The sequence below is a fragment of the Saimiri boliviensis genome, chromosome 13 (assembly GCF_048565385.1).
Source record: "Saimiri boliviensis isolate mSaiBol1 chromosome 13, mSaiBol1.pri, whole genome shotgun sequence".
Lineage (NCBI taxonomy): Eukaryota > Metazoa > Chordata > Mammalia > Primates > Cebidae > Saimiri > Saimiri boliviensis.
The window spans coordinates 56,795,043-56,820,754 of record NC_133461.1 but is presented as its reverse complement, the minus strand read 5'-3'; the positions used below and the strand labels follow the sequence as shown (position 1 = coordinate 56,820,754).

General features: G+C 36.1%; 1 protein-coding gene across 1 annotated transcript in view; it reads left to right on the top strand.

Moving 5' to 3' along the window:
• Positions 1-25,712, top strand: part of THOC1 (THO complex subunit 1) — a 57,716-nt gene that overhangs the window by 26,372 nt on the left and 5,632 nt on the right. Inside the window, exons 11-17 of the mRNA XM_003924790.4 lie at positions 103-234; positions 18,812-18,912; positions 20,269-20,335; positions 20,533-20,583; positions 20,678-20,748; positions 21,468-21,563; positions 22,036-22,101. Coding sequence (XP_003924839.1) covers positions 103-234; positions 18,812-18,912; positions 20,269-20,335; positions 20,533-20,583; positions 20,678-20,748; positions 21,468-21,563; positions 22,036-22,101 — 584 coding nt within the window. The remainder of the gene's footprint in view (positions 1-102; positions 235-18,811; positions 18,913-20,268; positions 20,336-20,532; positions 20,584-20,677; positions 20,749-21,467; positions 21,564-22,035; positions 22,102-25,712) is intronic.

Below are 25,712 nucleotides of genomic sequence, written 5' to 3'. Positions count from 1 at the left end.
AATATACATACATGATTGGGAGTAAATTCTAGGTATTTTTATGCAGAAAAGAAACAAATTTTGGCAACAATGTTGAATAAAGCTAATATTTTTATTTTGCAGTATTCTGAAGAAGTTTTAGCTGTTTTTAAGAGTTACAAACTAGATGATACACAGGCCTCAAGAAAAAAGATGGAAGAATTGAAAACAGGAGGAGAGCATGTATATTTTGCAAAATTTTTAACAAGTGAAAAGGTAGAAGTTTTTCTTTTTCACTAAGCATAATAAAAAATGGTCTTGTTTTATTTCTGTTTAGCTGACAGCCTTTCTAAGTTAAGTTGAATAGAAATGTTTCTTATTGTACTCTTGGTTAAAGCTGATTAATGTTAGTTTGAAAGTCCCATTTCTTCCTTTCTCAAGCAGGACTAATTTGATTTCAAAGGTGAAAGTAGTTCTACATTAAGTCTGTTTTGTAGACTAACTTTGGAATAAATGCAGTTTAATTACTTTCATGTCTGTATATTTTAAACATCGTTAGGATTTAATTTGTATTTATGAAAATAATATTTTATTATTACTTAGGTACAAGTAAGGTGTTTAAAACTTTCTTGTTAATCTTATTTATACATTTTAAAAAGTAAATTTTGTTCAAATATAATGCTACAAGATAATGTAAAGTTTCTAGTCAAAATGACACATTGAGTTTATGTTTCGACTCACTCCCTTTGCTCCAAACACATAGCAATGACGGGTAAAATATAAACAAGAAAACAAAAGAGACAAAGCTGGGCTTCCAGAAACAAGATAAATATCTTCATGGACCAGAAATGCCAAGTAGTGAGCAAAACTGCAGCCTGGGCCTGCTGGACTCTCTATCCAAGGCAGGTGGTGGTATCCAGGAGTTTGGCTACAAGTAACAGAGATGAAATGTGCACCATGTGGGACAAGGGGCCAGAGCCAGATTCACTTCTTGAAACCAAGGACTAGGGTGGAACTTTATCCACTTTTGGAAAGAAACTAAGAAAAAATATTGCCAGTCTTCTGCCAAGGGCTATGGTTTTATAGGAAGTTGTGGGCCTAGGGATAACAAAGACAGTTTTGTGTCCCTCTGCTTGCTCAGTGACCAGATATGTGATATGCTCATTATACTTATGAAGCAGCTGCTCCAAGAGGTCGTCATAAGACTTCTTCCAGACATCTGGACTCAGGGGCCCTGGTAGAAGCAGATGCAAAACTGCTAGACAGGGAAGAATGTACACAGAGAGAGGGAGGGGAAAAGAAGTAAACAAACATCCTGAAAGAAAAGGCTCCTGTTCAAAACTCTGATAAATTAGAATTCCAAAATCCATAAATCTAATGCTAAGAAGAATCACCAGCAAAATCAACTATTGAGATATACATATATTTATTCCTGATGAAATATATAGCCTGACCAAGACTTTCTGTATGTTTTGGATACTCAAAAAGATAATTGATGAGATAACATTCATTGAAAAGGAGCAAGAAATCATGAAACAGAAGCAGGCAGAAATGAAATAGAACAGTTGATACAACTAATTGGGAATCTTGGAAATGAAAAATATAAACCATTGAAACCAAAACACAACACACAGAATTAAACTATACAGTGGACATAGATGAACCAAGAACTAGTGAAATGAAGAAGGTGATGAGAACTTCGTCCAACAAGCAGCACAGACAGAATTTTTTTTAAGTGAAAGAGCAGTTAAAAGCCATGGTGAATAGATTGAGAATTTCCAGCATTTGTCTAGTAGGATTTCCAGAGAAGAAAGTGGAGGGAATGGTAGAGAAACTGGATTGCAAAGAATTGAAGGAAATCTCAAATCCTCAGCTTAAAAGTGTGCCACAACTGCCAAGCAGGATAAAGAAAGATAAATCTGTGCTTCAGTACGTCATGCCATAACTGTGGGCATTGAGAGAAAACCTAAAAGCCACTAAAGAAAGACAGATATACTGGGAAGGAACAGCAGTTTGACTGTTAGCAGGTTTCTAACAGCTATCAACCATTAATACCAGAAGACAGTAGAGAAATATTAAAGTGCTGAGAGAAAAATGACATTCAATCTAGAATTTTATACCGAGTTAAATATACTCAAGACTATTGAAAGAAAGACGTTTTTATTTAAAGACCAGGATAACTTACCACTCAGTGACCCTCATTTGAAAAATACTACTCAAGGATATTCTTCAGGAAGAAGGAAATTGAACCCATAAGAATGGAGTGGGATACAGAAGGCAACGGTGAGCACAAAAATTGAAAAATATGACAGTAAATTTACTATTGACTATAAACACAAAAAAAAAGCCATGAATGATTTAAAATTTTTTTAATTAAAAAATTTTATTAATGTGGAACTTAACTAAATGACAGTAATAATATGGAAGGGGAAAGCAGAGATGTTTAATGAGTAATTTAAAATTATGGCAGTTCTTGTCATCTTCAGGAGTAGGAAAGGAATACTGAATAACTTTAGACTTTTTATGTATATTGAAAGGGTAACCAAAAGAAAGCCAACTTTTGCTCGCTAAGAGCATAAATCAAAGGGAGGCAGGGAGGAACTTACACTACTTTATAAATTCAGCAAATGGCAGGAAGGGAAGGAAAAAGGAGCAGAAAGGAGGGGAGAAATATGTCAGTAATAACAAGTGTAAATTGATTTAATTTACCTATAATAAGACTTTATCAGATTGGATTTTTAAAACTCCAGCTCTATTTGTTAATTTAAATGAAACAAACAGAAACCTTTTGGTTCAATAAAGATTTCAAAAGTTTTCTTCTACCTTATGTGGAAGAGGAGAAGAAAATCCCAAAGCTCTTCTCCTTGCTTAACAAAGAACTTTCCCAAAGATGTCTACCTTTTAGAATGCAGAGGTGTCAGTTTAATATTATCAGGGCAAAAAGTTACAAAATAAAACAACCAGTAAGAGTTGTATACTTTTAAGAGTTACAGGTCCACATTTCTCAGGACATGACAGCTATTTCAAAACTCTGGATGTCTTCATAGATTCTGTTTTTTGTTTGTTTGTTTGTTTGTTTGTTTTAACAAAACACCTTTTTTTTTTTTGAGATGAGGTTTCACTCTGTCGCCCAGGCTGGAGTGCAACGGCACGGTCTTTGCTCACTGCAACCTCTGCCTCCTGGGTTCAAGCTATTCTCCTGCCTTAGCCTCCCAAACAAATGGCATTTCTAAAGATATTTTAATTATGAAAAGCAGCAGGATTAAACATTTTCAGATAAATCTCCACCATGGAATATTTGATTGATGCTTTTTGTATCATTCTCCATTCACTTTATCATACTTGGCTTTCTAATAGTGTCTCTCCTTTTCTGAATCTTTGTGAACTTGCTTTCACCAACAGTTAGAGCATGAACTTTACGGATTGAGCACTGAAATTCCATTAATTAATACCTTGAGAAAGGTAAAAGCAGCTTTGAGAAGTTTAAAACTTACCATAGGAAAAAGAAAAAGGCACAGAATTATACCAGAGAATGTGAGGCATGTAATGTTTTGCATCTTCATTTCCCTCTGTTGCCCCTTAAGCAACAACTTAATCTTAAATTTACAGTCCTTCTGTACATTCTTCATATTTTTTGGTGAATTTTCAGTGTTTACTACTTACATTACCTATATTCTGAAAAATATACATTTTATAAGCTTTACTGCTGCACTGAAAGAAGCCTTTGGCATCTCTATACCTTACATGGTGTTTTTAATACTAGGATTCCCAAAAAGGCCCTCACACTTAAACATATGCCAGTTTTGGGCCTGATGTTACTTTCAGGTTCTGATATACATTGGTAAGTCATGGGAAAGGTCTCGATTTTTCAGGGATATAGGTGCTATATTCCTTGCCAGTAAGAGCGAGCTAAAGTGAAATCTAAAGCTATGATTATTTGGAGCATAAATGTATAGCCTATCACTTCACTGGTGAGCAGGTTTAGAAAAGTGATCTTGTCATTATAAGGTTAGATCTTTCATCTTTGTAACAGAGCTTTTGACCCCATCCAATAAGAATATTATTATCCAGAAGCATTATGTTTTGTTACTTGAATCTGGTCAGACTTTTCCTTAGTCAGGAAATAATGCTTGGCAAGGATGATATAAACTTTTTTTTTTTTTGAGACACTTTTTTTTTTTTGGACCCACTGCAACTTCTGCCTCCCGGGTTCAAACGATTCTCGTGCCTCTGCCTCCCAAGTAGCTGGGATTACAAGCGCCCAACACCACACCTGGCCAATTTTTGTATTTTTAGTAGAGGTGGATTTTTGCTGTGTTGGCCAGGCTGGTCTCAAACTCCCAATCTCTGGTGATCTGCCTGCCTCAGCCTTCCAAAGGCTATGGCTCACAGGCATGAGCCACCGTGCCTGGTCAGATGATGAAAACTTTATAGTTAGAGATAGGCCAGTCATGTGGCAACTACAGGTAGGCAGAGGTTCTACAGATAAAATGGGTGTCTTTGTAAATTATCATATTTTCTTTCTGTTTTTTTCCCTCCCCAAGATGGAGTCTTACTCTGTTGCCCAGGCTGGAGTGTAGTGGCATGATCTCAGCTCATGCCAGAGATTGACACTGCAACCTCTGCCTCCTGGATTCACACGATTCTCCTGCCTCAGCCTCCCCAGTAGCTGGGATTACAGGCATGTGCCACCATACCCAGCTAATTGGTGTATTTTTAGTAGAGATAGGGTTTCACCATGTCGGCCAGGCTAGTCTCAAACTCCTGACTTGCGATCCACCTGCCTTGGCCTCCCAAGTGCTGGGATTACAGGCATGAACCACCACACCTAGCTCATTTTTTTTTTTTTTTTTGAGACAGAGTTTCGCTCTTGTTACCCAGGCTGGAGTGCAATGGCGCAATCTCGGCTCACTGCAACCTCTGCCTCCTGGGTTCAGGCAATTCTCCTGCCTCAGCCTCCTGAGTAGCTGGGATTACAGGCACGCGTCACCATGCCCAGCTAATTTTTTGTATTTTTTAGTAGAGACAGGGTTTCACCATGTTGACCAGAATGGTCTCAATCTCTTGACCTTGTGATCCACCCGCCTCAGCCTCCCAAAGTGCTGGGATTACCGGCATGAGCCACCGCGCCCAACTATATCTTCTTTCTTAAAGATAGAAGTTTCCCCTAGAAACAAAGTGGCATTATAATTTTCAAGAGGCATATTTTTGTGCTATCTAGAGTGTTATTGTAAATACCAGTGCCCAACAATATAGTTCTGTTGTTAGCACAGCAAAACAATCTGGGGATATTAGTTACTAAATGTAGTGCTGAGATACCTGTATTATTTTTTAATGGAGTGGAAAAGTATCTGTTCTTTAAGGTTAGTCCAGGGACTCAGAAATTTTAAGGGAGGATTTTACCTCTAATTGTCCAACTTACCATACCAAATAAAAGGCACTGGTATTGTAGGGATTCCTCCCTCTTTACTATGTAGCATGTAAAAGCATAACAACATTTCAAAACATTTAAGTACCATGAATATAAACATGATGGTTAAAGGAATGCATTTTTGGATCTTTTAAGTTCTCACAGAAAAGAGTATAACAGCACTAACTAGATAAAAGCTTCAAGGTTACCCAGTTCTTTAGAATAATATGCTTCTCACTTTCCATCTGAGACTCAATGACCAAAATGATGAGATGGAATACTCAGTAGCTAGCAGTTAACAGGGTGGGATTAACCACAGTAATGTACTCTTGACCCTAGTGTGGTCATTAGACCATTCTTGTTCATGGAGAAAGAAAATTCCGAATTCTGCAAAGTCTCTGCATTGTGTGAAGAGGCCTCAAATTAGGACTGTTTGTCATATTTTTTAGTAAGAAACTATACATACAGTGGTTCTGCCTTAAATTTTTTGTACTTTCTATGTATGCTGAGAGGTACCTAAGGCTGAATCTTTATGTGGTGAAGGCTAAGATAGGTCTCTTATGCGATACGCTGCAGCCTAGTTAGGAGCGAATGAAGACAGAAGCAAGACCCTCCTGTTATCAAGTGGGCAAGCTAACCACTATCCTACGAATTTTTTAACCTCATTAGTTGTTTTTGGTATGGGAGGTTTTTAGAAAGCTCTGGAACTGGGCTGCACAACAGGAGGTGAGCAGTGGCAAGCAAGCAAAGTTTCATCTTTGTTTACAGCTTCTCTCCATCACTCAAATTATCACCTGAGCTCCGCCTCCTGTCAGATCAGCAGCAGCAATAGATTCTCATAGGAGCATGAACCCTATTGTAAACTGCGCGTGAGGGATCTAGGTTGTGTGCTCCTTATGAGAATCTAATGCCTGATGATCTGTCACTGTCTCCCATCACCCCCAGACCTTCTAGTTGCAGGAAAACAAGCTCAGGGCTCCCACTGATTCTACCTTATGGTGAGTTGTATATGTATTTCATTATATATTAGAATATAATAATTATAGAAATGAAGTGCTCAATAAATGTAATCACTTGAATCATCCCAAAACCATTTTCTCCACCTCCTAACCCCAAGTCTGTGGAAAAATTGTCTTCCATGAAGCCAGTCCCTGGTGCCAAAAAGGTTAGGTATCACTGCTTTAGAAGTCTTTTGCTGACAGTCATGTCAGTCTTAGCATATAGGTTGCTTTCACCCATCCTGTAAAGGTAAATACTATAGCTAAAACCTTTTCATATGATTGACATTTTTTAATATAAGTAAAATTGAGTTGTAATGGTCCTCAGGGCGAAGGGCATGAGCTACCCTCTGTTGTGACATTTTTGAACTCTGTGGTCCTGACAAATAGAATAGCTCTTTAAATATCATTGAACATATCAGAAAACTTAGAGCATGCTCAGTCATTGTTATTTTTAGAATAACCTCTATGTGTGAGTCAAGTGATGGTTATACAAGCAAGATAAACTAATGTGATTGATGCTGCCAAGTAGCAGCCCTCTAGGAAGACTAAAGACAGTTAGGGTGCAGAAGATTAAAACAGTTGTATCAGGTATGTTTAATATGTAAACATTAACTGATTTATTTCATCCTGAATGTTACGAAGAGCAAACATGTTAATATATAGTCAGAGATACGTAGGTTTAAAAACATGGGTCAGGGCAGACACAGTGACTCATGCCTGTGTCCCAGCACTTTGGGAGGCCAAGGCAGGCAGATCGCTTGATGTCAGGAGATTGAGACCAGCCTAGCCAACATAGGGAAACTCTGTCTCTACTAAAAATACAAAAAATTAGCTGGGCATGGTGGCAGGTGCCTGTAATCCCAGCTGCTTGGGAGGCTGAGGCAGGAGAATTGCTTGAACCCGGGAGGCAGAGGTTGCAGTGAGCTAAGAACACACCACTGCTCTCCAGCCTGGGTGACAGAGCAAGAATCATGTGTTAGGGACTTTTTATGTTTTCTGTGTCTGAATTTTAATTTTTTTGTAGAAATTTCTTCAATACTGTATAATCCTATAGAGTATTAAAACTTTACCAAATAGCATAAGAGTATTCTGTAGATTCATTTAATTTTCAGTATTGTCTGAGATTTATGAAAACCAATATATAGACACTGGCTGTTTAATCACAGCATGATTTAGTTGTTCACCCATGTTTATGCATAAGTAATCCTAAGTATTAATAATACAGGTAACAACAAAATAACCTGTGTTAATTAGGAAGTTTCATTTGATTTAGCTTTTTAAAGGCAGAAACGTCTATGTTTACTAAAATTCCATATTTGTATCTTTTTTTTTTGCCTTGTTTAATCAAAGGAAAATCATAAAATCATCTTTTAAACTGAAAACTTTCAAACAGTACTAATGTAAAACATTAAAGAGTTTGTTTTACATTGAGTATGAGTATTAAGGAAAATGAAATTAAAAGTAAAATTTTGATATTTATTTTACTGAGGAACACTATAGCTTTCGAAGTCTACTTCATAGTATAGTCATGTACTCCATAATGGCACCGCATAATTACCATGTAATTGGTCAACAGTGGGCCCCATGTACAACAGTGGTTCTGTAAGATTATAGACTATAATGCTGTATTTTTGCTGTGCCTTTTCTATGATTAGATACACAAATCCTTAACCATTGTGTTACAGTTGACTATCGTGTTTAGCACAGTAACATGCTCTACAGGTTCGTAACCTAGGAACCATAGGCTGTAGCATATAGCCTAAGTGTATAGTAGGCAATACTACTGTTAAGTACACTCTATGATGTTCACACAATGGGGAAATTGCCTAATGACACCTTTCCTAGAATGTACCCTGTAGGTAAGCGATGCATTACTGTATTAGTACACAAAGTTTCGTAAAACTTTTTGAGACTGTATTTTTAGGCTATTGTTTTACTAAAGAAAGGGGTGGAAACTTGATAGCTCCTGCCTTCAATGGGCAGCTCCTTTCTCTTGTAACTTAGCAGGGACACTGAGAGGCCTTTAAACTAAAATTTTTCATTTTTTTAAGAAATTTTTTTTGAAAGAATTATTCGAAAGTAGGACTGGGCATGGTGGTTCACGCATGTAATCCCAGCACTTTGGGAGGCTGAGGTGGGCAGATCACTTGAGTTCAGGAGTTAGAGACCAGCCTGGCCAACATGGTGAAACTCCATCTCTACACAATACAAAAATTAGCCAGGCTTGGTGGTACGCGCCTGTAATCCTAGCTACTCGGGAGGCTCAGGCAGGGGAATTGCTTGAATCTGGGAGGCAGAGGTTGCAGTGAGCCAAAATCACGTCACTGCTCTCCAGCCTGGGTGATAGAGTGAGATTCCATCTCAAAAAAAGAAAGAAAATAGGAATGCTATTTAAAGTTATAATTTAGTTGTTTTTATACAATTGTTTATACATTCTTTTTCTCAGAAACCAAATGTTTTCTATTTCAATTGAATAAGCTATATGGAAGGTACTATTCTGTGTAGAAAACTGTTTTATAGTTCAGTCCTCTAGACCCTAATATAATATCTAGCACATTTGTGAAAATTAAAAGTTTAAATTGTGGGCCGGGTGCAGTGGCTCACGCCTGTAATCCCTGTACTTTGGGAGGCCGAGGCGGGTGGATCACGAGGTCAACAGATGGAGACCATCCTGGTCAATGTGGTGAAACCCCATCTCTACTAAAAATACAAAAAATTAGCTGAGCATGGTGGTGCGTGCCTGTAGTCCCAGCTACTCAGGAGGGTGAGGCAGGAGAATTGCCTGAACCCAGGAGGCGAAGGCTGTGGTGAGCCAAGATCGCGCCATAGCACTCCAGCCTGGGTAACAACAGTGAAACTCCGCCTCAAAAAAAAAAAAGTTTAAATTGTGGCTTTCTTTTGTAAACATAACTGTGGAGCCTGTATTATTTTTTACTCATCTGGAGAGAAAACTGGTATATTCAAAACATTTGGAGTTTAGGCTTGATTTCTTAATTGTCTGGGCAGATTTTAACACCTTGTCTAGGATTATGTAAGCACTTAGTGGTGCCTTTCAACAATTTAAAAAGGAAATCTAGTATGTGAGACCGGGTGTGGTGGCTCACACCGATAATCCCAGCACTTAGAGAAGTGGAGGTGGGTAGATCACTTGAGGCCAGGAGTTTGAGACCAGCCTGGCCAACACAGTGAAACCCATCTCTACTAAAAATACAAAATTTAGCCGGACGTGGTGGTACACACCTGTAGTCCTATCTACTCAGGAGGCTGAGGCGGGGGAATTGCTTGAACCCGGGAGGCAAAGGTTGTAGTGAGTCAAGATTGTGCCACTGCACTCCAGCCTGGGCTACAGAGCAAGACTCTTTCTAAAAAAAAAAAAAAATCAAGTACATGAGAGATTTAGTACTTCTCTAGAAATCTCTCAAGACACACAATCTGTTCAGAGTTATATACTGTAGAAACTGTCCAGGCTGTATTCCTTTCATAGACTCTTTTTTTTTTTTTTTTTTTGAGACGGAGTTTCACTCTTGTTACCCAGGCTGGAGTGCAATAATGGCGCGATCTCGGCTCACCGCAACCTCCGCCTCCTGGGTTCAGGCAATTCTCCTGCCTCAACCTCCTGAGTAGCTGGGATTACAGGCACAAGCCACCATGCCCAGCTAATTTTTTGTATTTTTAGTAGAGACGGGGTTTCATCATGTTGACCAGGATGGTCTCGATCTCTTGACCTCGTGATCCACCCGCCTTGGCCTCCCAAAGTGCTGGGATTACAGGCTTGAGCCACCGCGCCCGGCCCCCATAGACTCATTTCTTTTCTGAGAAATATGCAACTCCTGCAGTCATGCTACAGAAAGATTACCCTATTGCCCACTCCCTGATACACAGTTTAAATGGGTTTTCACACAAAAATAAAAAAAAGTAAGCCTAACGCTTAGTCAACAGGAAAGATTATTAAATTATTAGGCTAAGTAGAGGTCATATAAAAGCACTTTTAAGGAGTGAAAACATTCTGAACTAACTCGAGGTTACTTTACCTCACCGGGGGCTCAAGAGCAAAACAAATTCATATTTACAGATACTCTGAGCTTCCCATGCACCAAATTGCCATTGGTATGTTTGTCTTCTGGGGGCACCAGTTTCCTTTTAATGAGGTTTGCATCTTAGAATTATCCTTTCCTAGTTCACTTGCATTGCTTAGCTAAGTTCTGTAATTCCATGATCATTAAGAAGGAAGAAAGCAGACGTAAGAAGCTTAAAACTTATGTGGAAAAGAACACAAGAAAAATTTACTAAATGGAAGATGGAGCAGTTTATATCCACAAGGGATATATACCTAAAACAAAACTTTTCAAAAGGATCAAAATATTAGGATGGAAAGAAACATACTAGGCTAATACCAACAAAAAGAAAGCTATATAAATAACAAATAAAATAGAATTTAAGGGAAAAAGCGTAAATAGGACAAGGAACACTAGATAATAAAGGAATGAACCACCAAGAAGGTATCAAGAACTTACATATTCTTAACAATATGTCCTCAAATATATTAAACAAAAATAAAATTATGAGAAGTTGGCCCACAATTACAGTGGTATATTTTTAACTGCTTCCATAAATAACCAATAGATCAGGCAGACTAAAGATTAGTTAAGTATTGGAAGATTTGAACAATGAAAGTAATAAGCTTGATGTAGTACAGAACAGATAGGAGCAATTTATTTCTTTTTGTGTATATGTGGAATATTCACAAAGTTTGACCATGTACTAGGTCACAAAGAAATTCTCAAGAAATTTCAAAGGTTACAGATGAAGAACACATTCTCTGGACACATTTCTCTGTAATCAAATCAGATTATAAAATTTGAGCTGCAAAAAGGATAGCTTAAAAAGAGACAAATATATGAAAACATAAAAGTGCATTTCCCAGGAGTTAAAGAAGAAATCGTAATGGAAATTCCAAACTTGTAATAAATGTATATCAAAATTGTAATTACAGGAAGAATTATATGTCAGAAGTGTGGGTTACAAATAAAGGGAGATGTAAAGGGACAGTTACAGTTTCCTATGCATTGATGGAAAAAATGTCAAGAAAGAGTGACAAATTGAGCATTCAACTCAAGAAGTTAGAAAAAGTACAAACTAGACCTCAAGAAAATGGAAGTAATAATAATAGCAAAACTTAGTGAAATAAAACAAACCATAAAACATATCAGCAAAACCAAAAGTTGTTTCTTTGAAAAGGAAATGTTATAAAAAGAAATCCAGAGCCTGTGCAAGGAAAATGAAGAGATACCAGCAAACAATATTAACAGTAAAAATTGAAATAATTAGAGATACTTGAAATGATTAAGAACAACTTCTAATAAATTCTGAAGCCTAACAAAATTAGAATTATGTAGAAAAATTTAATTACCAAAGTAGACTCTCAAAAAAAAAAAAAAAAAAGTAGAAAACAAAATAGATGAATAACCATGAAAGAAATAGCAGCCAGAATGACACTTTTTGAATGACATGAGGCCTGGAGATTTTTTAGGCACATCTTATGAACACTTCAAAGAATAAATAATTTCTACCATAAATGAAAATTTTCAGAAATTAGAAAAAGAGAAGTGCGCCCCCCAGTTCATTATATAAGATTATAATCTACAAATAAAATCCCAATAAGGACAGAACAAGGAAAAACTTGTATATATATTCATGTCACACATAAATAGAATGTTTTGTATTTGTAGAAATAAAATGTTTTATAAACTCACAAATTAAGTGAGAAATAAAATATGTTTTATAAACTCACAAATTAAGTGAAGTAGTTATTTTTTTAAAATAGAGACATATGATTTATCCTAGAAATGTAAGTATGGTTGATCAGAAAGATAAATATAATGCCAGATTAACAACAGATTGGCTGGGTGTAGTGACTTAACACCTGTAATCCCAGCACTTTGGGAGGCCAAGGCAGGAGGATTGCTTTAGCCCAGGAGCTCAAGACCAGTCTGGGCAACACAGCAAGACTGTGTCTGAAAAAATAAAATATGTTAAAGATTTTTAAGATGTGTATGATCATCTCAGAAGCCAAGAAAATTCAGTAAAATCTAATATTCAATAAAAAAGTAGAAAAAAATGTTCTCTGAGTTGATAAAAGGACTGATTTTTAAAACCCTATTGCAAACATCATACACAGTTATGAAACTTCAAAAAGTATTCCCATTAAACCCAAAAAGAAGACATGGATGGACACTAACCATATTTCTGTTCAACACCGTACTGGAGGATCTAACCATTTCTATAAGAGAAAAAAACAAAAAAGAAATAAGAGTTATAAGTATTGGAAAAAGCAAAGAGTAAACCATCCCCATTTGAAGACAATGTAATTGTCTACAGAGAAAAATCCAAAAGAACCAAGAAACTGTTAGAACTAATGAGACTTCAGCAAGATTGCAAGAGAAACATCAATAGTGTTCTTATAAACCGGTAATCAATTACATGTTATTCAGAATAGCAGTGAAAGTTCTCCAATACCTAGGCGTAATCTTCATAGAGAAAAATTACAAAAATGGAGCAGCATTACTACATTTGTAGATACAGACCCAGTGCCGCTTCTCCTCAGATTCATTGATTCAGTGTATTTTGAATCAATATCCAAATGGGTTTTTTAATTTAACTTTTAGGTTATACCCAAAGGAATATAAATTGTTTTATTATAAAGACCAAATGGACTTTTTCAAGGGAACTGAAAAAGTTGATCTTAACATTTTTATGGAAAAGGAAAGAGCCAAGCATAAGAAAAATTTAAAGAAAGCAGGAACACTTGCCCTGTCAGATATTAAGATCTATAGAGCAATAGTAATTAGGGCAGGTAATTATTAGTACCAGTATAAAGAAGAAGAAGAAAATGGAAACAATAGAAAGTCTGAATTATAGAAAAGCTTAATATACAAAAGAGATTGCATTATAAATTAGGAAGGGATGGATTATTCTTAATAAATGTTACTTAAAGACAATTCATTATCCATATGGAAAAATTAAAATAGAGTCTCATCAATTCCAGGTTAATCAATTCCAGGTTAATTGAACGTATGAATAAGAAAAGCAAGACTTTTAAACATTCAGAAAGAAATATGAAATATGTAAATTTGGAGTAGGAAGAGATTACTTGAACTACAAAAAGCACAAATTATGAGGGAAAATATCAATTTAATATTTAAGACTTAATCTTAAGAATGTAAAAGTCTTGAACAGTAAAAGATACCATAGGTAAAATAAAAAGAGAAGCCACAGACTAGGAGAAGATATTTGCCATCTACATAACCAGAAAAGATTAGTATTCAGAATATTCCATTGATAAAAGACAACCAAAATGGAAAACTGAAAAGATGATAAGAACAAGTAATTTACAGATGTAGAAAACTGAATAGTGAATGAGCTTTAAAAAGACTCTAAGCATCTCTAATGCAAATAAAATGATGAGATAACCATTTCACACTTAGCAAACTGGCCAAAATTGAAAAGCCTAACAATAATGGTATTGGCAAAGATGTGGGAAAATGAGAACTTTTATACACTGTTGAAATATAAATTGAATCAACCACTTTACAGAATACTTTTGTAAAAACTAGTGAGGGTAAAACTTTGTTCCTAAATACGGCCCCCTACATAGGACCCACATATACAAGGAAATCTGTAAGAAGATTCACTGTACCATTGTTTGTAAATGATGTATTTGTAAATGAAAGTTTAGAAACAGTGTCAATGTTCACAAGCAGAAGACTAATAAATTATGATAATTTTACATGACAGTTCTATAAAGCACTGAAAATGGATTAATTATAGCAGGGGTTGGCAAATCTGGCCTATCATCTATTTTTGTAAATAATTTTTATTGGGCCAGATGCAGTGGCTCAAGCCTGTAATCCCTTTGGGATTACAGCACTTTGGGAGGCCAACGCAGGACGATTGCTTGAAACCAGGAGTTTGAGACCAGCCTGAGCAAAAAGTGATACCCCTAACTCTACAAAAAAAATTTTAACATGAGCTGAGTGTGGTGGCATATGCCTGTGGTCCCAGCTACAGGGGAGGCCGAGGCAGGAGAATCACTTGAGCCCAGGAGGTCAGGCTGCAGTGAGCCATATTCATGCTCCTGCATTCCAGCCTGGGTGACAGAGTCAAACCCTATCTCAGAAAACAATAAATAAGAATCATAATTTTTATTGGAACACAGCCACCTCATTCATTTGTCACTGACTGCTTTTGCTCTGTAACAGCAGAGATGAATAGTTGTGACGGAGATCATATAGTTCATAAAGCCTAAAATAGTCACTGGTCCTTAAAAGATTTGCCAATCCCTCAACTAGAGCAACATGTATTAAGATGGGTAAATTTCAAACATAGTGTTATATGAAAATAGCAAATTGCAGAATAGTGCATATTGTATAGAATCTGAAACAATGCAAAGTACATTCATATATTATTTATAGATGTTTACATATGTAGTAATACAAAATGTGTATAAAAATCCTAACTGTGAAATACATAGTAGTGGTTACCATAGTAGAGGGAGAGAGGGGAATAGGAGTAGGGAGGTTATAGAGGGAGCTTCAACAGTGTCTGTTATTTTCTGTTTCTTTAACAGATGTGTAATAGGTAGAAATGTTAGGATTTTATATGTAACTGGGTAATGGGTACATGAATGTTATATTAACTATACCTTTTTGAACATTTAAAATATTTCACAATTTAGAAATTAAATAATTTTATCTCAGCTGATATAACAGTTGGTGAGATTTTAATAAGAATGTTCTGAATATTTTGTTTTCTAGCACACATTTTTTAAGTATTTTGTGTTAAATTGATATAAATGGAAGATTTCATATAATTTTACCTGGGAATATTATTTATATGTAAAATTTATTGACAGAAAGGGATGTAAGGAAGCCTGAAATAAAAAGCATGAGCCTTTTTAAGTTTAGGATATCTGGAAAACTGAGGCCTGAGCTAAGATGTACCATAAAAACTAAGGACAGTAGCCTAGTGCAATGGTGTATGCCTGTAGTTCCAGCTATTTAGGAGACCAGGGCAGGAGGATCACTTGGGTCCAGGAGTTCAGGTTCAGCCTGGGCTGAACACAGCGAGACCCTTCTGTACTAAATACATACATAAATACAGCTAAGGACAATAAAAACCCTTTGCTCAAGATACAAAGACATTTACAAAGAAACATTTGGGCCAGGAATGATGGCCTATGCCTGTAATCCCAACACTTTGTAAGGCCAAGACTGGAGGATTGCTTAAAGACAGGCGTTCAAAACAGCCTGGGCAACAAAGTGAGACCCTTTCTTTACAAAAAAATTAAAAGAAAAAAATTAGCTAGGCATCATGGCATACGCCTGTGGTCCTAGCTACTTAGGAGGCTGAGGCGAGGGAATTTGAGTCCCTGATTTTGAGGCTGCAGTGAGCTATGATGGTGCCATTGCACTCCAGCCTGAGAGCAGAGTGAGACCCTGTCTCTAAAAATAATAATAATGAAATGTTTGACTTATGACATAGTGTAAATGGTATAATTTTTTTAAATAACCAAAGAAAAGTGGAACTAGATAGTATGCATTATGAAAGAAAGGGTACAATTGAGTGTGTTAGTTTTACTCTTAGCTCTGTCACTAGCTGTGTAACCTTGTATAGGTAGTTTTAACTTTTCTGGACCTAGTTTCCTTAAGTATAATATGAAGCAGTTAGCTTGAATCACATTAGATCCTTTCCACCCCTTATTCAGTGTCTTGTTGACTTGTTGACTCCTATTTTCAGTCCATTGTTTCTATCAAGAAAAATTTTTCAACGAAAATAAAATGAAGACCTAGTAAGCATTGCCTAGGCACTTTGGTTCATCTCTTTAAGCCAGGGGTTCACATCTGTACTCCAGATGTATTGAACTGTGTACTGTGGTCCTTCAAATAGGCCAGTCTCTTATTTGGCTCCCCTTCTTGCTCCCCCATCCCCCTACCCCGACTCTCCACCTTTAGGTTTATTCCTTGTTCAGAGTTTAGATGCTGCTTTCTCCAGGAAGCCTTCCTGAATTTGCTCAAGGAAATGGGTGGATGTTGGAGCCTCTCATATAATTAGCCAACACTGGAGAACAGCTTTTGTGGAGGAAACTCGTATGTTTTTCTCTGTTCATGAAATCTGATCAAATGTCAGTTGAACATTCAAGTAGAAATGTGTAATAGCTTGTTGAGTATACAAATCTGGAGATTAGGAACAAGATCTAGGTTGAAAATATAGTTGTAGGAGTTACCAGTTTATAAATGGTAATTCAAACTGTAGAGTATATGAAATAAGCTAGTGGGGAGAGTGTAGATTGAGAAGAAAATATTGAGTCAAATCCTGAAGAAAACTCATGTTTAAGGGAGAATGGAGAAGAGCAGAAGAAGACTGAAGAGTAACCGGTGAAATTAGAGAAAAACTAGAAAAGCATGGCCTTACGAAAACCAAGCATATCAAGTAGGATGAAGTCAATAAAGAGTGTTGACAGGATTTAACAACAAATAAGTCGTTGCTGATCTTGACAAAAACACTTCGTTCCTCCCCTCCCCCCGGACAAAATCTTGCTCTGTCACCCACACTGGAGTGCAGTGGCACGATCTCGGCTCACTGCAACCTTCGCCTCCCATGTTTAAGCAATTCTCCTGCCTCAGCCTCCAGAGTAGCTGGGACTACAGGCAAACGCCACCACGCCCAGCTAATTTGTTGTAGTCTAGACCAGGAGTTGGCAGACTACATATATAGCCTACAGGCCAAATCTGGCCCACCATCTGTATTGATTTTTTTTTTTTTTTTTGGTGGTGGTTTTTTTTCCCCCTTACATTTTAGATTTTTAAATACCTATATAATATCCATAATATGCCTTTTAACCCACATAACCTTAATTAAAATATTTATTATTTGACACTTTAGGAAAAAGTTTGCTAACTCTTTAGACTAAAATAGGATTATCTTAAAATAGGATGGGACTAATAGATAGGCAGAGAATAGATGGGTCAGAGGCCTTAAAGTCTCAATAAGATCCAAGTGTTAGGTATATTGGGAGCAACTGAGCGAGAGACTGGGAAGGATGGAGGTTGTGGTGAGACAGGATTGTGAGTTAAGACTTCAGATCTGGGGCAGCCGTGAGTGACCCCAGGCCTAGCTGTGGCCACAGTAGTGGGTAGCTGGAGCAGAGAGATGTGCCTGTTCGTGGAGTTGAGGGCAAGGAACTAACAGCCTAAGTGGAGACAGTCCAGTTGCCCAGGGCCTGGAGGAAGGGAAGGTTGATAGCCGGTCATTCACATTGCCAGTTTGGGATAGGAGAGTTAATATAAATAACAATCAAATATAGTCAGTCCTTAAAACTGAGGGAAACCTGACTGGAAGGCTGATCATTAATTATTTAAAGACCTGGAGCCGCAGTGTGGAAGGGGTTGCTAGTGAATAAGAACGCTCGTGTGTGTTAGGTGGCATTAGTAGATGGTACCAAACCATGTAAAGCAGAGCCAGCGGAACTTGGGACATTGAACCAAAACCAGTCGCTGACGCTTCCAACTGCCTTACTGGTTTTTCATTTAGAAGAACATGGCTTTCCTTTGTTGCTGTAGTTTTTAAAGGCAGAACTAGCATGAGAATGTGGATATAGACCAGCTTACCTTCAGTGCTCCATGCACATAATCAGAATGACCTTCCTTCATCACTGGAGGTCATTCTTACAGCTGGATGGCAGGGTCGCTGAAGAACTTCCCCATAAATGACTTTCAATTCCTTTCTAATCCAGATTCTGTGATAATACAAGTATGATGCAATTTTCATTGAAAGCTAAAAAACAAAGCCCATCTAATCAGGGATGATCTTCACCTCTAATTTATTATTATCAAGTACTACCTCTGTTGCAGGCACTTTGTAGGGCTACAAAAACGAGTGGTACCCCTTGACATTGTGCTGTTATCCATGCCTTCTTTAGCCATTATTTCTTCGTATGTGGGAAAGTAGTAGCCTCGATTTTACTTTTTAATTTTATTTATTTATTTATTTTTTAAATTTAGAGTCCTGCTATGTTGCTCAGGCTGATCTCTAACTCCTGGGCTCAAGTGATCCTCCTCAGCTTCCTAACAGGCTTGTGCCACCATGCCTAGCTTACTTTTTTATATTTCTGCCTTATTTTATCCTCATGTCAGGACCACAGATAGAGCATTGTTATACCAACATGAATATGTCATGGCATAAAACAGTCAATAAATCCAAATGAAACCTTGATTGGGCTGTCTGTGGGCTTGTGTGGTAATGCCTCACATGTGATGAACTCTCAACAAATGTTTTTTAAATTGAATTGGAATCTTCCATTTCTATAGTAGCATATTTTGTACCTTCAGGCAAAACTTGATTTTAATGTGTTGTTTTTGTATGTGTTTGCTTGTTTCTTGAGTAGCTGATGGATTTACAACTGAGTGACAGTAACTTTCGTCGACACATCCTGTTGCAATATCTCATTTTATTCCAATATCTCAAAGGACAGGTCAAATTCAAAAGGTAAGATAAAATAGGTAGTAAACAATTTGTAAAAGTAGCCGAGAGAAAAAAGGACTTGCTTATGATTTTTCTTATGTATCATGTCTGTTTCATGTATAAGGGCTGCATCCCTAAAACACATGTATTGCAGCTGATTATTGAAGGCTTTTAGTTATTAGGATATTTGTTTAAGGAAAAGATGTTAAATATGTCTGTCAGTATGAGTTTTTCCTGCCCAACTCCAGGGCTTACCAGGAGTTGTCAATTTTATTGGCAGGTGGAGGTCTCTGCCCCAAATTTCCATCATTCCCTTCTCACCTCCTCCAAAGCTGATTTGCAGACTAAGCCAGTAATACATATCTCATAAGGTGTGGAGCTGTGTAGGACATTTGAGCTAAAAGTTGCAAAACAAATCCTTAAGCAAAAAGGAGTTCATTTCTTCGGAGTTTCACAAAACCTCATTAGACTGTCTGCTGTCTATCTAAATCCCTCCATTCATTTCCTTCTGTCTTGTCCATAAATGAAAGTAGAGCTCAGTTACTTGACAGTATTTGTGTTAAGGATACTGAGCAATGCAGTATTAGTTATATAATTACTTTGCTACCTGCTGGGTTCGCATCCTAGGCTTGTCATTTGCTGGCTGTAGTACAGCTCTTTCGGATTTGTAATTTTAAGGTACTATAGCACATGCTAAACACTCAAAAAATGTTATTTCTTATCCTATCTATTTTGGAGGTTTGGTGTAGCCTACTAGAAAGATCAAGGACTTTGGAGTCAGACGTAGGTTTGAATTAAAGCTTTATGGCCTTGAGCAAATCATTAAACAGACTATAAACCATAGTCTGTTTAATATGTAAAGTGTTCAGATCCTAGCTATCAATATTTATAGGATGGCTTTAAATCACGTAGTGCATAATGAGAGCTCAATTAACGGCCGCTGTTAGCAATTTGGGTTTGCCTGTTGCCTTTTCTAGGGTTTGGGTGTTTTTATTTGTTGTATTTTGAATGTATCTTAAAGGAATGTAGTATGCCAGACTGAACGTGCATTATGTATACAAATATCTTAGTATCAAATCAGAGGTTTTCATTTCACATTCAGCTTATTTTAGGAAACATTTATTGCTCTGTTCATAGTTAATCTGATGGATTAATTGAATGTTTTATTCTCCCGCATATGCTTTTATGTTCTCAGTACCAACCTTGAGGAATAAGTGCAAGAATTTTATCTTAATCCTCTCATTTGTGACTATGCTTATCTTGGTACTTTTTGACACTATCCACAGTGTAGTTACATGTTGCATGCCTGTGTTTTTTAAACCTTAAAATTGAATATGCATTGCTGTAACTTATGCATGCTTTCATTGCTTTGTTCCCTAGTTCAAACTATGTTTTAACTGATGAACAATCACTTTGGATTGAAGATACTACAAAATCAGTTTATCAAGTAAGTTCAACACGCAACAAACCCATGATTGAAAAAATGGAAATTTAGAATTTTCTTTGTTTCAGCCCCAAATAGGAAAATAAGGATAAAGTTAAGCTCAGGTACAAGACCACAAACACTCCTTGGTTCTCTGCCTGCAAACCACTCCTATGATGCAGAAAGTTGTTGAAAGCTTAGTATATTCTTTCTAATCACAGCTACTATCTGAAAACCCCCCCGATGGAGAAAGATTTTCAAAGATGGTAGAGGTATGTGATTTTTATGTTTACATCCTCTTTTTAGCACAAAAGAGAATTTCAGAGGATTCCATTAACCAAAATATAATTTCTTTGTTTTTTCCAGCATATATTAAACACTGAAGAAAACTGGAACTCATGGAAAAATGAAGGTTGCCCAAGTTTTGTGAAAGAAAGGTAAATATATACTCATCACAAGAACTATAAGAAAGGTTTTTCAAAGTATGCTTTAATATGATTATAGCATGTAAAGATACGTGTATGTATTTCATATAAAAAATGTAAGTTGAACTCTGTAAGTGTACAATCACTTTGATGTACCTCTGTTTGTATTTTTTTAATCTCAAAAGTTTCTCGTCATTAAGTTCCTGGAGCAAATGTCTATATAAATTATTGAGAAAACTGTATATATACTCTGTGTAATTTGCCCTATAATGTGGCATTTTTGTCTTATTTCTGATAATTGTTCTATCAGAATATGAAGTTTTCATCTTTTGTTTTGAGATGGAGTCTCACTCTGTCACCCAGGCTAGACTGCAGTGGTGCGATCTCAGTTCACTGTAACCTCCACCTCCCAGGTTCAAGCAGTTCTCATTCCTCAGCCTTACGAGTAGCTGGGATTACAGATGTGCACCACCATGGCCAGCTGATTTTTGTATTTTTAGTAGAGACAGGGTTTCACATGTTGTCTAGGCTGGTCTCAAACTTCTGAACTTGGGTGATCCACTACCTCGGCCTTCCAAAGTGCTTGGATTACAGGCGTGAGCTACTGTGCCCAGCCAGTTTTCATCTTTTAAGAGGAAAACAATAACTAAATTTTCTTTTACATTAAACATTCTTCTATTTCTGCTATCCATTTGTAATTAAAAAAATAGCGTATGTTTTGTTCTCCACAGAACATCAGATACCAAACCTACGAGAATAATTCGGAAGAGAACAGCACCCGAGGACTTCCTAGGGAAAGGACCCAACAAAAAAATTCTGATGGGAAAGTAGGTGAACTTGTCTTTATGTGGAATGTTCTTATTTTTGTATTTGAATATGTTACTATAAGAATTCTCCATCTTTTAACATCAAATGGCTGTGCCACTTTTTTCCATTTCACGGACAGTAGAATTGTTTAGATTGATGCAGCTCACTTCTGTTGTTGCAAGATATCATAATCCTTGAGTTCTCTTACCTTCCAGTTAAAATTCAAATTCATTGCTTTATATTATGCTTGAATATTTTTAGAAAAAAACCTAAAGATTATGTCATTATTAGTCAGAATTATAATAGATAATATGCTTATATAGAGAATAATCTTAGGTATTTTAAATACCAGAAATTATTGAGAAAAGTAAAACTCATACTATCAACATCCCCAAATCTGTTGTTTACATTGTATTGTTTTTCTGTTCAGTTTCAAGGCACATGAGGATGGTGTCCATAAAAAATGTATTTATTTGTGTATCTCTTTTGTAGTGAGGAGTTAACAAGGCTTTGGAATCTCTGTCCTGATAATATGGAAGCCTGCAAATCAGAGACAAGGCAAGTTCAACATTTTTCAAATGAAGTGTTGCTTTTGTCAAGTGCTGAGTAGAATGGAACCTTTTCTCAGCTATGAAAAGAGCTCAAATGAAATTTAAGTTTTTTGTGGTTGACTTTGGCACAGTAGAGTATGGCTTCCCACCATAAAACACCTAGAAGCTCTGATAAAATAATTTTAGAAATCACAAAAAAATAAAGATTCTCAAAAGGAATCAAAACAAATAGAAGAGTAAGCCTATGAACTGATATGGTTCTGTGGGAGCAGCACTAATGATTCCAAGCTTTGAGAACCAGGGAACTTGGATTTTAATAGTCACAGAAGGACAGAAAGGCCTTAGGCCTGCACAAATTTGTGAGCGAGTTTCCCCTGAACAAAACTGAAATTGTTGAAGCACTACACATCTGTAAAAGAATGGCAGGGTGAGGGCATGCTCACTGGCACAGGAAACAAGGAAGCTTATCTGTCTTTGCCAAGGTGTAGGTGACAGGGAAAAGTACTCCCTGAGAAATTGTAACCATAGTCTGCTCTTGGGCAGTGTTAACAGTTTAAATTTTTCCTACCAGCAGTAGGAAAAATCCTACCTCAAGCTAAGATAGTGAGCTAGAAAGTCCCATGCTGGCAATAAAAATCTTTCTGAAGGTCCCACCTTCAACCCAAACTAAACAAAATTCCCACAGATAAGTATCTAAAATTATATTCACAAGGTTATTAAAAAAAATAAAACCCAAAGATAAATTCGCCATCCAAACTTACACAACTTTCAGTGAAACAGTCCACAATGAGCAAGAACTAGCAGACAGAACAAGCAACAGAAGTTGGCCACTTTAGATAATAAAATCATAAGATAAAAGCTGTAAAATAAGTATATTTCAGAAAATTAAAATAAGGAATTGAAAACACAGGGACATGACACTATCAGAAAGGACAAGGCAAATTTGAAAAACAAGTAATACTTCTAAAAACGAGAAAATATAGTCATTGAACTTGCAAAATGGACAGGTTTAATAGCAGTCTAGACACAGGTAATTTAAGAATTAATGAGTCAATAAGTGATTAAGAACTCACCCAGAAAGCAATACAGAAGGAGCAGAGTTAGAAACAATGACTTAATGATAGTTGAGGAGGTCCAGCAAACATCTAATGGCAGAAAGAAGTAATAAATAATGTGAAAGAGGCAAAATTGAGTTAATGATTGAGAATAGGCATGAATTCATAGGATCAAGAAATATAATACTTGAGGATAAACCAAGTAAATCCATATCTCTGTACATGAAGTCAACAACCAAAAAAACCTACAAAGGAACAAAGTTAAACTAACAGTTGACTTCAAGAACAGAAGAAATCAGATGAGTGCTTAAAAATGTCTTTCCCATGCTCTATTACTTCTTTCTGCCATTAGATGTTTGTTGGACCTCCTTAACTATCATTAACTCATCATTTCCAACTCTTGCTCCTTCTGTATTGCTTTCTGGGTGATTTCTTAATCATTAGTTAATCCATTAATTCTTACTTTACCTATGTCTAGTCTGTTATTAAATCTGCCCATTTTGTAAATTCAGTGACTGTATTTTCTCATTTCTAGAAGTATTGCTTGCTTTTTCAACATTTCAACTCCAAATTCTGTAACAAGTTAAACAGTTGTAGTTAATTGAGTTATTGAATAAAACTATGAGAAATTATCAACAGTCCCTAGTAAGAAAGCTGTCTTAAGGAAACTGAACCCAGAAAGGAGTAAATTGCGGAGAGGATTACTATGTAAACTCTTTGGTAAACATGAAGAAATCTTATTAATAATTCACTGTATGAAATATTAATAATTATTATTTGGGGTTATTTTAAAAGATAAACTTGCCAAAGGTGACATGTAAGACAAAAAGGAGTGGTCAGAATTTTAAAATGTTAGGGTTTAAGTCAAACATGCTTGAAAAGTATGTGAAATAAATGGAATGTGTAATTTTTAAATAAATTGAGGGGTAAAAAGTAGATACAGAAAATTTAAGCAAGTAAATAGAAGGAGAGAAGAAAAAAGCACAGAAAACAACTGAAAGTACAAAACAGTATGGTTAAATTTAAACATAAATGGAAATGGCTCTCTAGCTCAAAGACAGAAATTAGTGTTATATTTTAAAGATCATCTATGTGTTTATAAGAAATATACTTTAAAAATAAAGATATAGAAAAGTTGAAACTGAAATAATTTTTAAAAGATATTTTTAAAAGGCATAATTATATTGATATCAAGCAGAAAAGGCTTAAAAGTGGAAAGCATTATTAAAAATAAAGGCAATCATTGCCTAAAGATAAAAGGAAAAAATAGAAATATATACATTCTAAACTTTATTTTCCAAGAATATATTCTCAAAACTTTGACAGAATTAGAATGAGAAGTTGATCTAGGGTCACTTTTAACCTTCCACCACCCAGAAGACCCACCATCTAGTAGAATTTGGACAGACCTTTTACAGAATTTAATAAATTTCGTAGAAAAAATTTAGTGTCATTTAGAATTTAACAAAATAATTTAACAGGCTGGGTCTTACAGAAATCACAAGTTTATGTAAATGATATGTGAATAGCAAAAGCTAAAACACTTAAAACTTCTTTAAACACACTTCTAAATAACCCCTGAATCAAAGAAGAATCATAATGGAAATTAGAAAATCTAGTGCCAAATGATAATGAAAACACTACATGTTCAGATTTTGAGATCTAACTCAATAGAACACAGAAGAGAAATGTAGAGTCTTAAGTGTTTATACTTTCAAAAAGAATGAAATCTGAAAACCAAGCTAAGAGTCTAGCACTGAGAGTCACTCAGAAGAGAAGTAAATTATAGACAGTAGAAAGTAAAATAAGATTAGAAATCAGAAAAACCACCAACAAACAATGGAGAGGATCAACAAAACCAAAAGATTTTAAGACCAGGAAAAATGGATAAAATTCTAGCATGATTAATAAATAAAATTAGATTCCTGCCAAATATATGACAGTAAATCAACCCAGTAGAAAATGGACAAAGGAATAGTCAGATTCAGAAGTAGAAACCTTAATAAACCTCTGAAAAGATGCTGAGCTTCACTAGTACCTAGAAGTACAATTAAAAACTACAGCAGGCGGTTTCACAGCTAAGAGATTCAGTAATTTAAAAATACCCAGATTCTGTAATTGTGAATAAAAATAATTTGCCAGTGCTGCTGTAGGAATCTGATGGTACAGCCACTCTATCTGAATGTTAGAGATGTCTGTGCCCCACTAGTAGGTGTATTGATCAGAATAGTGTTTTTAAAAATTCAGTTTGAGAATTACTGGTGGTTTGTAAAGTCAATTTAGTAATTTCAACTAGCATTTTTTTAATCAAATAGGAAATAATACTTTTGTGAAATATTAGCTTTACTTATATATACGGTTATTCTAGTTGCGGTCTGTGTGTACTGGGTTGCAATATAAAATGAATTTCTTACTGTGGGTTGCAGTGGAAGTTTGAAGGCCCAGTGCCTGAGGAAATCAGCTCATCTACAAGGAGACTGGTGCAAGAATGTTCATTTAACATTGTCAAAGCAAAGAGTGGGAAAACAACCTAAACATCTCTGGATAGGACATGGATAACTTG